Genomic DNA, 12,786 nt, shown 5'->3' with positions numbered 1-12,786 from the left:
CAACACATGACACTTTTGTTTTGATAGCATAGAACTGTCAGATTCTGCCTGACCAGCCAAAACAGCTTGAAGCTTTTCCTCTGGTCACACTCAGTCTCACACAGCAAAGCAGTTCCTCAGTCTGGAATGACATTCTCAATAACAGAAAATAAAACAGGGAAGTATTAGCAGACTGTGTGACATAACTCAAATGTGTCTGTGATACTAGTTGCTAAATTTTGCATAATCATGACTCAGATGGTGGACGAAAACAGTTATTTCAAACAGTGAGTTTGAAGACTGTGATCTAAATAAAATACCTTGATAGCAAAGTGCTATAGAGTGTTGCGTAATACCACTTTGAGTCATGAAAACACCATCCGCTTATTTCCAACATGGCACTTAACTAATCAGCCCACACCACAGTGAAACTGCTCTGAGGGGGGTGGACCGGCCTGCTCCCTCAGGGGAGGGATTTAGGGGAAGGACTGTATCTCTGTAGTGAGCCTCTATAGGGGGTAACCAGCAGATATAACTCAACTATGTTCATGTGCAGGCTCAAAGAGGTTCCTATATACTGAGAAAGCTGGGGGCCTCCTCTGTCCCTCAACGCATGGAACTCAAGATGACTCAAGTGTGATCAAACAGAGAGAAAACATACACACACGCACATGCATAGAAACACATACATATACAGACACTGACGTTGAAACATACAACTAAAAGTCACACTTCTCCACCTCACACACACAGTCACACACACGCACACACCACTCACCTCTGCCGATGGACACCCCCTGCTGCAGGACACAGATGTAGAGCTGCAGGGTGAGCTGGGGGGCGGAGCCCAGGAAGGCCTGGATGACAGAGGTGCGGGCGAAGGCGGCGCGGTGGGTGAACAGCTTGCCCTCTGCCTGCCCCACCTGTCTCTCCACCTCCTCAGACTGGCCCCCCCTGGGCATCTGGCGCTTCCGCGTGATGCTGACATACGGCTCCTCTACCCGGCCCACACTGCCGTAGATACAGAACGCCTCCAGACACCTACAGCAGCAGAGGAACACACACACACATAAAACATGATTCATGCAGTGGTGTACCCAAGGCCTCCACACACCTACAGCAGCAGAGAAACACACACACACATAAAACATGATTCATGCAGTGGTGTACCCAAGGCCTCCACACACCTACAACAGTAGAGGAACACACACACACACATAAAACATGATTCTTCAAAAATACTAAACTAACGAGAGGGAAGATGTGGAAGACATTATGAACCCTGCTGTGGATACCAAACCCATGGGAGTGTCTCAAACTATTAACAGTGTGCAAGAACTTTTCTGTATTTTCACACAATATCTTATCCTCTTGTTTCAGAGCTGGTCACGGGTGCACCTCAGCCACGCTCAAGGTCCTAAACGATATCATAACCGCCATCGATAAGAGACATTACTGTGCAGCCGTATTCATCGACCTGGCTAAGGCTTTCGACTCTGTCAATCAAAAACATTCTTATTGGCAGACTCAACAGCCTTGGTTTCTCAAATGACTGCCTCGCCTGGTTCACCAACTACTTCTCTGATAGAGTTCAGTATGTCAAATCGGAGGGCCTGTTGTCCGGACCTCTGGCAGTCTCTATGGGGGTGCCACAGGGTTCAATTCTTGGGCCGACTCTCTTCTCTGTATACATCAATGATGTCGCTCTCGCTGCTGGTGATTCTTTGATCCACCTCTACGCAGACGACACCATTCTGTATACATCTGGCCCTTCGTTGGACACTGTGTTAACTAACCTCCAGATGAGCTTCAATGCCATACAACTCTCCTTCCCTGGCCTCCAACTGCTCTTAAATACAAGTAAAACTAAATGCATGCTCTTCAACCGATCGCTGCCCGCACCTGCCCGCCCGTCCAGGATCACTACTCTGGACGGTTCTGACCTAGAATATGTGGACAACTACAAATACCTAGGTGTCTGGTTAGACTGTAAACTCTCCTTCCAGACTCACATTAAACATCTCCAATCCAAAATTAAATTTAGAATCGGCTTCCTATTTCGCAACAAAGCATCCTTCACTCATGCTGCCAAACATACCCTCGTAAAACTGACTATCCTAACGATCCTCGACTTCGGCGATGTCATTTACAAAATAGCCTCCAACACTCTACTCAACAAATTGGATGCAGTCTATCACAGTGCCATCCGTTTTGTCACCAAAGCCCCATATACTACCCACCACTGCAACCTGTATGCTCTCGTTGGCTGGCCCTCGCTTCATACTCGTCGCCAAACCCACTGGCTCCAGGTCATCTACAAGTCTTTGCTAGGTAAAGCCCCGCCTTATCTCAGCTCACTGGTCACCATAGCAGCACCCACCCGTAGCACACGCAGGTATATCTCTCTGGTCACCCCCAAAGCCAGTTCTTCCTTTGGCCGCCTCTCCTTCCAGTTCTCTGCTGCCAATGACTGGAACGAACTGCAAAAATCACTGAAGCTGGAGACTTGCCTCCCTCACTAGCTTTAAGCACCAGCTGTCAGAGCAGCTCACAGATCTCTGCACCTGTACATAGCTCTTCTGTAAATAGCCCATCCAATCTACCTCATCCCCATACTGTATTTATTTATTTATCTTGCTCCTTTGCACCCCAGTATCTCTACTTGCATATTCATCTTCTGCACATTCTACCATTCCAGTGTTTAATTGCTATATTGTAATTATCACGGCCTCCCGGGTGGCGCAGTGGTCTAGGGCACTGCATCGCAGTGCTAGCTGCGCCACCAGAGTCTCTGGGTTCGAGCCCAGGCTCTGTCGCAGCCGGCCGCAACCGGGAGGTCCGTGGGGCGACGCACAATTGGCATAGCGTCGTCCGGGTTAGGGAGGGTTTGGCCGGTAGGGATATCCTTGTCTCAGTATGTAAAATGTAATGAAATGTAAAAAAAAAAAATGTAATAAAAATGTATGCACTCTACTGTAAGTCGCTCTGGATAAGAGCGTCTGCTAAATGACTTAAATGTAAATGTAAATGTACTTCGCCACCATGGCCTATTTATTGCCTTATCTCTCTTATCCTACCTCATTTGCACATGCTGTATATATATTTTTCAACTGTATTATTGATTGTATGTTTGTTTATTCCATGTGTAACTCTGTGTTGTTGTATGTGTCGAACTGCTTTGCTTTATCTTGACCAGGTCGCAGTTGCAAATAAGAACTTGTTCTCAACTAGCCTACCTGGTCAAATAAAGTGAAATAAATAAATAAATTTTAAAAAATCCTGCAAACGCTGGAAAATACAGCCTCTAGAATCCATTGATGATAACATACAACAATCGAAACAAAAACAAACATCTATGAACAGCCATAGATACGGAGCTCCCTTACCAACAGCATCTTCACACATATGGCACTACTAGAAAAATGCACATCGCTATCATCACTATCAACATAAACACCACCTGTATCACTATAAACATAAACACCACCTGCAACCCTATCAACATAAACACCACCTGCATCACTATCAACATAAACACCACCTGCATCACTATCAGCATAAACACCACCTGCAACACTATCAACATAAACACCACCTGCATCACTATCAGCATAAACACCACCTGCAACACTATCAACATAAACACCACCTGCATCACTATCAACATAAACACCACCTGCAACCCTATCAACATAAACACCACCTGCATCACTATCAACATAAACACCACCTGCATCACTATCAGCATAAACACCACCTGCAACACTATCAACATAAACACCACCTGCATCACTATCAACATAAACAACACTATCAACATAAACAACACTATCAACATAAACACCACCTGGATCACTATCAACATAAACGCCACATGCAACACTATCAACATAAACACCACCTGCAACACTATCAACATAAACACCACCTGCATCACTATCAACATAAACACCACCTGCAACACTATCAACATAAACACCACCTGCATCACTATCAACATAAACACCACCTGCAACACTATCAACATAAACACCACCTGCAACACTATCAACATAAACACCACCTGCATCACTATCAACATAAACACCACCTGCATCACTATCAACATAAACACCACCAGCATCACTATCAACATAAACACCACCTGCATCACTATCAACATAAACACCACCTGCATCACTATCAACATAAACACCACCTGCATCACTATCAACATAAACACCACCTGCATCACTATCAACATAAACACCACCTGCATCACTATCAACATAAACACCACCTGCAACACTATCAACATAAACACCACCTGCAACACTATCAACATAAACAACACTATCAACAGCCAGCTGGATCTACTACATCCCATAGTAACACCCCAAACTCTATCCGTGAGTTGACCAGTTGCAGCTCCACACATTAGTCAACATGACCTACCCAGGCTTCTCAGTAGAGCAGTAGACTCCAGGCAGTCATCTTCCAATGCGGCTAAAGACTAAAGGCCCGGGTGGGCGGGTGTGTGACTGGGCTGTGGGCCAGGGCAGTATAACTCATTCACTCTGTCTGGGAAAAGCAGCTCTGGTCCACAGCGCCAATAAAAGACTAGGCAGGGAGCTTTACGGTCACAGGGCCAGTGAGGGACAGGCTGTTTATCAGGCTAAACAGCCTCCCAGTGACACGCAAAGTGGTAATAGTATGCTTCAGCTAAAAGGCTGCGCTGCTAACTACTAACTCTACTGCTAACCCTATCCTAATCCTAACAGCTTTAGCAACACACTTGCTAAATATCAGAGTCCACACGTATCAGTATGCTATACAGTAGTAGTCTAGGCCCAGGCATTTTACTTGACCATATGCACTGACAAGGACACTGGGCCTGAGGCTTTAGATCTCAGAATAGTTCAGGTCACATGGGAAGAAACATCTTTGGGCCCTACATACTACATACAGTCTGTCATCTAGCTACCTTGATGGTGAAGCGTTATTGAAATTGCAATTAAGGGATCTAGTGTCCCAGCGTTGCATAGCATTTCCAATTAGACCTGTATGATGAATTAGTGTGTGTGTGTGTGTGTGTGTGTGTGTGTGTGTGTGTGTGTGTGTGTGTGTGTGTGTGTGTGTGTGTGTGTGTGTGTGTGTGTGTGTGTGTGTGTGTGTGTGTGTGTGTGTGTGTGTGTGTGTGTGTGTGTGTGTGTGGTAACTAGAGAATGCAGGCAAGGGACTGGCTTTAGAACATAATTACAACAGTAGGAAAGTGATCACAGGCTTGTAATGGAGAACTGGAGCAGCTAGGGTGAGAGTGAATAAAATATAAATGGATAACTCAATCATGTTCAGGGAGAAAGATATCAACAAAGCAATTTAGATGAAGCTGCTTTTAACCACCTGCCCAGGGAGTCGATGGGAATTGCCCTCTTGTCTAAATCTGGCACATGATGGCACTTGTTTCCTGTGTACTGCCCCTTTCAAATAAATGTAATTAAAACTATTCATTTAAACATCTTCAAACATTCCAGAAGCAGAAATGTAAACTTTGGTCATTTGGCCTCACTTCACAGTCTAGTGTATGCTGTATGTTTTCAGGATGTGGCTTTCTGCTTCTGTGCAGACTGATACCCTCCCTTCTCCACTTGTGTTATCACAGATAAGAACCAGGAAGCAGCAACATGTGCTAGTCTTAGAACTGCCTGTGCAATGGAGGAGCAAGGGCGTGAGTCAGAGATACATGCTTTTAGACCCATCATTACATTTTAGACTCAAGAGATGCAGGCCATATATCCAGAGGCCGTCACTGACAAGCATTATTCAACAACACCCCATCAGCTTTGAGTGATGTATGACACCACATATCCATCCATCTGTTCAACTAGGAAACACAACATCACACATACCCCCAGGCTAGCTATAGTGTCAGTGAGTGTCCACTGTTATAGATAGGGGCTCCCAAGTGGCGCAGCGGTCTAAGGCACTGCATCTCAGTGCTGGAGGCATCACTACAGACCCTGGTTTGATTCCAGGCTGTATCACAACCGGACGTGATTGGGAATCCCGTAGGGCGGCGCACAATTGGCCCAGACTCGTCCAGGTTATGGTTTGGCTGGGGTAGGCTGTCATTGTAAATAAGAATTTGTTCTTATTCCCCCTCAGGAGACTGAAAAGATTTGGTATGTGTCCTCAGATACTCAAAAGGTTATACAGCTGCACCAGTGAGGGCATCCTGACTGGTTGCATCACTGCCTGGTATGGCAACTGCTCGGCTTCCGACCGCAAGTCACTACAGAGGGTAGTGCGTACGGCCCAGTACATCACTGGGCCAAGCTTCCTACCATCCAGGACCTCTATACCAGGCGGTGTCAGAGGAAGGCCCTAAAAATGGTCAAAGACACCAGCCACCCTAATCACAGACTGTTCTCTCTGCTACCCCACGGCAAGCGGTACCAGAGCGCCAAGTCTATGTCCGAGAGGCTTCTAAACAGCTTCTACCCCCAAGCCATAAGACTCCTGAACATCTAATCAAATGGCTACCCAGACTATTTGCATTGCCTCCCCCCCCTCTGGAACGCTGCTGCTACTCTCTGTTATTATCTATGCATAGCCATTTTAATAACTCAACCTACATATTACCTCAATTACCTCGACACCGGTGCCCCCGTACATTGACTATGCACCAGTACCCCCTGTATATGGTCCTGCTATTGTTATTTACTGCTGCTCTTTAATTATTTGTTATTCTTATCTCTTACTTTTTAAAATGTATTTTCTTAACTGCATTGTTGGTTAAGGGCTTGTAAGCAAGCATTTCACTGTAAGGTCTACACCTGTTGTATTCGGCGCATGTGACAAATCAAATATGATTTGATTTGAAAAAGTTTTTTTTTATACAACAATGAAAACGAGGTTGAAGTAATAACATGTTCAACTACTTAAGACATTGCCTCAAATCTAGGTTGTGCTTTTAGATTTCGAGAAAATGAACAACCAAAGAATAATCTATCACTTCTCAAACCCCAACTAAATATAAACCCCAAACCCCGGCCTGGTCTGCTTGGTCTGTTTTGCAAGCGTTCCCGGAAGTCTCACGTTGTTGCGCCTCTGGGTTTAGAAACTCTGTGGTATTATCACATTCACATGAATGATTAGAATATGACTACAATTCTCTATTAGTATCAGTGATGTAGTGGCTTAGCTGGCTAAATAATACTAGCCAGAGCCCCTCACATTATTGCAATAGAAGTATTTGCTGGCAACTGGCCCCTGACTGACTGACATATCTAAAAGTGACTATTTATCAGTTGTGCATTCTCAGAGTCGGTTTTTGTTTGTTTGGGGGGGGATGTCTGTTGACACGGCTTGAGTCGCAGGACGGTTTTAAAGTGGCCTTTTGTCCGGCATCTCGCAAACACAATGTCAGCAGCGTCTCTAGTTGCCTACTTGAGTCGGCTCCGAGATGGGGTGGTTAGTTTATCGTCTCAGGCCCTTGGCCTGTGCCGTGAGAGGGCGGAGTAAGCAGTTTGAGAGAGTGATGAATGTGCTGCTAAAAAGGCAAATCAGGCAGACGCAGGCGAACATAAAAAAACAAACCACTGTTCATGATTCCACTCATTCGCAAAGAGGCAGACCTGTGTGATTAGAACTCAGTCAGATCAAAAAAATAAGCTTTCTGAGCTTTGATCAGCGCTGGAAGCAATTTTAGATGTTGATTCGTAAATGATTTTCTTTATTGTGTATAACATTTATATCTGTATTTTTTTTTCTCTTCAAATTAGACAAAATTACTGAGGTCTGGACCTCGGTGTCCTCATATGTTGTTACGGCCCTGGTCAGTGAAACTCAAATCAACTGAGCACCTTGAGTCCAAGGGCAATACCCAAGGATTCTACTATTTGCATATTCCATTGCAGAAGGCTCTGGTGAGTTCCATTGTGGGTGTATTCTGAAGCTATTGGGTGGGTGTATTCTGTAGTCCTCTGGTTTGCAGATTCCAAAACTGTGCGTGTCTGTGATTATTTGGTGCATCCATCCAGTAGGAAGAACTGTGGTCAGTGTGTCTCTCTAGAGATGGGATTAGTATAAATTCCTACTGAGTCTGGCCATGAAGGGCAGATGGCCAGGCCAGCACTGGGCTTACTGATAACTGATAACTGATAACTAAGTGTCTGGGACAGGGTAGGGCCTGGCCTATTATGGGGTATATAGGAACTATATACGTATTGGGGTTATTCAGGGATACATACTGCATAGTCACTGCTATTCCAGCTTAGTTATTTATTGGTCAGGGACCATGACAGTAGGACATAACTGTTTGTCTTGTCAATAAATCTATCAGATTTACACAGAAACAGTGATCCTCTTTATTCTTTCTTTATTCTTCCGGATAGTCAACAGTTGAAGGAATGTTCTTTGGATTTTCAAGTCCCTCAGTCGAGCACCTGATCCCCCTTTTTCATTTAAGCTGGTCTGAAGCACGTTTGCGTATACCTTTTTTCCCCAGTAGGACAGAACTGTCGAGGCATTCTTGGAGGTTTGCCCTCCCACACAAAGACAGCAGAGCCATGCGAGGTCAAGAAAATCATTAAGCAACAGAGACTCAGCAGGAGAAGATTATGGCTATGGGTGTTATATTACCTCTGATTCAACACCCGTCATGGGAATACTGAGCTGCTATCATGGACAATAGACATATAAACAAAACACAAGTTCATATCTCACAATAGGCCTGCACTGTGGATTATTGCTCAGACAGCTTTAGCAAGGACAAATTTTATCTTTTTCAGTTAGCGCCTACATAATGAATTGACTGTATATTGATAGGCCTATGTGTTATTTAGGGCATTTGATTAGAGTAATGAGTGGTCAATGGTCGGTCGCATTCCAGGGTCTTTAAATTAAGGCTCCCTATGCAGCTAAAACGGTTGGTGTGTTGTTCATGCGGTGCTGCAGTGGTTTGCGGTGTGCTATATTGATCATGGGACTAGGCCTATTGATCAGCACTGCACAGTGGCGGACTTGCCATAAGGCAGAATAGGCAATTGCCTCAGGCCTCACATCATCAAGGGGTCTTGTGAGCTGGGCAAAATTTAAAACAAATAATACTAGAAATAATTTATTTTTTATAATTTCTCCGCTTGAGGCTCCACGCAAGGCCACCCCGCTCATTCATATTCCATTCACCCAGCTCAATGTAATGTAACATCGATAGGTTTAGGCTACTACATGATCATTTTCCCTATACCCATCATGAGGTTGCTACAACCTAGCCTAAGAATGAAAGTTTATAACGTAGTTGCTCAGGTTGAGAGACAATTGGAGTAACCAAGGTGACAGACAGTGACACATTCAATATTGCCTTGCCCACTCTTGCCTGCATCTAGCTGATCTAGGGTGTAATCATTAGTCCAAACAGTTGCAAACAAGGACAAATTCTGGTAGGTTTATCCCTGTTTCTTTCTGTTTAAGAAACGTTTTCAACAGATCACCCGCACACACAGTTCACTTTCATAGCAGCCACATACAAACAGCAACATCACTTTGCTCGTTGTATTATTCCTTCTCGCATCTACCTGCTCTCCTTCTCTCACATTTTCCCTTCGCTTGTGGAATTCAGTGCACAACACAACAGCTCTCTGTGACCAGGCAAAGAAAACTATTCAATCCAAACCTTCATACCATAACCGCTAACCACTACACACAGCCTGCATCGTTGTCAATGTCACCATATTAGCTAATGTCATAGTCAACATAGCTACTAGAACTAATGTGTTAGTAAACCCGCTACAATCACGCAGTACAGTGTAAAGCAAGCAGTTTAGCAGTTACACCGGCAGGCCCCAGTGGCAATAAATTAATAAAACCGAAAGTTTACCTTGACTTGGAAGAGTTCCGGTGTTGGATAGCCAGCTAATATAAATAGCATTTCTCTCTTTTTGAGCTGGGTGTTTGAGTAGGCTAAATTAGCGAGCTGCATTAGCTAGTTATGTAAGTGGAAGTAGAAGTAAAAAAATATATATATACATAGCTCTCTCTCTCTGCTGCTTCTCCTTAATTTTTTTATAAATTAATTTGTTCAAAACTGTTCAACTATTGTCTATCTCTACTCACCACATTTTATGCACTGCAGTGCTAGGTAGCTGTAGCTTTTTGTACAAGATTCATTCTCTGATCCTTTGATTGGGTGGACAACATGTCAGTTCATGCTGCAAGAGCTCTGACAGGCTGGAGGACATCCTCCGTAAGTCTTAATAATTACTGTGTAAGTCTATGAATGGGGTTCAATAGGTTTTGTATTAAAGTCAATGTATCCTGAGGTGGATAGTAAATAGCTTGTCCTCTGGCTACACCATGGTGCAACCCCAAAGAGTGCTGTTGGGGCTACAGTAGACCTTCATTCCAAAACAGTGTGTTTTAATCAGTTTGGTGACATTAATATATTTAGTATAGTTTTATCTAAAAAGGCTAACTTTTTAAATGTTTCACTATTTTTATTTTTAGGAAATTCACTGAGTAGGATTGTCCTCCCTTTCCTCCTCTGAGGAGCCTCTTCTGACATTAACCCTAACCTTAACCCCTAACCCCTAGCCTAGTGAACATTAGCCACCTAGCTATGCTAACATTAGAATGCTAACATTGGAATTCGTAAGAGATCATACATTTAGCAAATTCGTAACATATTGTACGAATTGTAATTTGTAACATATTGTAGGAATTGCCATTTGTCATATTGTGATCATAATATATCATACAAAATGGATGATGGACATCCACAACTTAATAATACATGCCATACTAAACTTAACATATTTCGAGTGTTCCAGATAAACGCTTACAATGTTATCTTTGCCCCCGAGTCCAGGTTGTAAAACCTGGGCTCTGCCTGGGGCATCCAAATGACTAAATCCGCCCCTGGCTCTGCAGGCCCTACTGCGCACGGCGCAGTGTGTGTTGTGGCCTGTAGCAAGAGACAAAAGGGCCACAACAACAAAGACAGCAAGACTGACACGTTGCGCTCCGATTCTCCATCGTCAGTCTATAATCTTCTTATGAGGTCACACATTGAGCATTCCCCCGACAGGTGGGGGAATTTAAATCTCCATTGTATTGAAACAACATTGAATCACCCACGACGTTGTCACGCATTTCAGCCACGGTTTGGTCATTGTCTACCAAACCTTTTCAATCAAGGCGAGATATTGTACAATCTTTGCCAGGCAGCTTTAGAGATCAGCAGTGGTGGACTAGCCTACTTACAACTGCATGATGCTACGGATCTGGAGGTGGCTCGGTGTGGTGATGGTAGAGCGCATATAAATAACGGGAAACTGTAGGAGAGCACGGCTCTCTCCCCTCTTCCACCGGCCACTTACCTCACGATGGGTCCGAGCTGCAGGATGTGAAGCAGCAGAACAAGCGGTCGGTCCCTGCTAAGGTCCCGGTGAATGAAGGTGAGCGTTAGCTGCACGAGCACCGACGTTACTAGGGTGAAGAGGAGGGTGAGCCCTTGCCAGATCTGGTCGCCGTCGGAGCGGTATGTGGAGCTGAGGTAGAGGGCTGCCGTGGTCTCAGCCGTGAACAGAGACACCGACACAAATATGGAGCTGGGGAGTCGCATCCTCACTCACTCAGCCATCGGGGAAGGCGGGCCGCTCTTCCCTACCATCGTGCATTAACCGAGAGCCGACTCCGAGAGGGAGATGCTCTCCTGTCGAGCGCTTGCTGTGTCTAGGGCTCATCTATTTGACAGGCTATTTCTCGCCTAGTGGTGTTGTTCCGGAAAGGACCGGTAGGTGGCGCGGTGAGCTCGCATTGCGCTCATGTGTGCGGAGAACTAATGATAAAAACACATTCAGAGGCGCCCTCATCGCTGTTCATCAACAACAAAAATAACAGTAATTATCCTAAATTTGGAAGGCTTTAATGATCCTGCAAATCAATAAATTACACATTTAAGGAAAAAATGCCACAATATTACAGGAGGCTTTACATGAAAATATCAATAGGCCCACATTATAGTATACAGTATACATTATCAAGAGGTTATCTTTAAAGAACAGGAAGCCTTTGGGCTATCTACATATTGACAATGCAACACATGGAAACATTGACCTCAACAGATTTCCTCCCCCAAAAATTGCGTCACAGATACAGTCTAATCTAGTGTTCTCAAGTAAGGCCAGTTCAGAGAGTAACATCACAGATAGTGTCCATAAGAAATTGGGCATTTTTCAACTGGAGAGTAGCTCACCAAATATCAGGGTACAAATGAATGTACGGCTGTTGCCATACAGTGAAGCAAATGGCTCATGGTAAAACCTCCGTTTAATGCGTCTTAAGAAAGTTGCAATAAAGTTGCAAGAGTTCCCAGGTGATAAACAATGGTTTGAGTTGATCGAGATTACTAATGATGATATCTGGACCTATTTTAACAGCACCCTCAAGTGAACCATGTGTTGATCTGTGTAGGCCTCATACCTATCAGTATGCTAAGTATGCCGTATTATACAGTGCTCTCCATTACTCTTATTTGTATTTGCATTAGCACAGTAAACAGAGAAACTGGATATAATGTCGAGATACTTGTGTCTCCGCCCTAACAATGGGATTCATAGTCCACAACGACGGGCCCTATCCCGGCCAGAAATGATGCAGCCTGCATTGGAACCAAGTACTGCAGTGACACCTCTTGTACTGAGATGCAGTGTTTTAGACCACTGCGCCACTGCACATTATCATCTAAAGGATGATCGAGAGCATCCTGTCGGGCTGTATCTCCGCCTGGTACGGCAACTGCACCGCCCTCAACCGCAAGGCTCTCCA

General features: G+C 44.5%; 1 protein-coding gene across 1 annotated transcript in view; it reads right to left on the bottom strand.

The window, feature by feature from the left end:
* The window catches only part of xk (X-linked Kx blood group (McLeod syndrome)), a 30,716-nt gene extending 18,966 nt beyond the window's left edge, over positions 1 to 11,750 (bottom strand). Inside the window, exons 1-2 of the mRNA XM_055877746.1 lie at positions 11,337 to 11,750; positions 758 to 1,020 (exon numbers count right to left, since the gene is read on the bottom strand). Coding sequence (XP_055733721.1) covers positions 758 to 1,020; positions 11,337 to 11,581 — 508 coding nt within the window. The 5' untranslated portion in view covers positions 11,582 to 11,750. The remainder of the gene's footprint in view (positions 1 to 757; positions 1,021 to 11,336) is intronic.
* Positions 11,751 to 12,786: the final 1,036 nt, after the last annotated feature.

This window comes from Salvelinus fontinalis, chromosome 23 (assembly GCF_029448725.1).
Source record: "Salvelinus fontinalis isolate EN_2023a chromosome 23, ASM2944872v1, whole genome shotgun sequence".
Taxonomy (NCBI): domain Eukaryota; kingdom Metazoa; phylum Chordata; class Actinopteri; order Salmoniformes; family Salmonidae; genus Salvelinus; species Salvelinus fontinalis.
The sequence above is the reverse complement of the archived record's forward strand: the minus strand, read 5'-3'. Positions and strand labels throughout refer to the sequence as shown.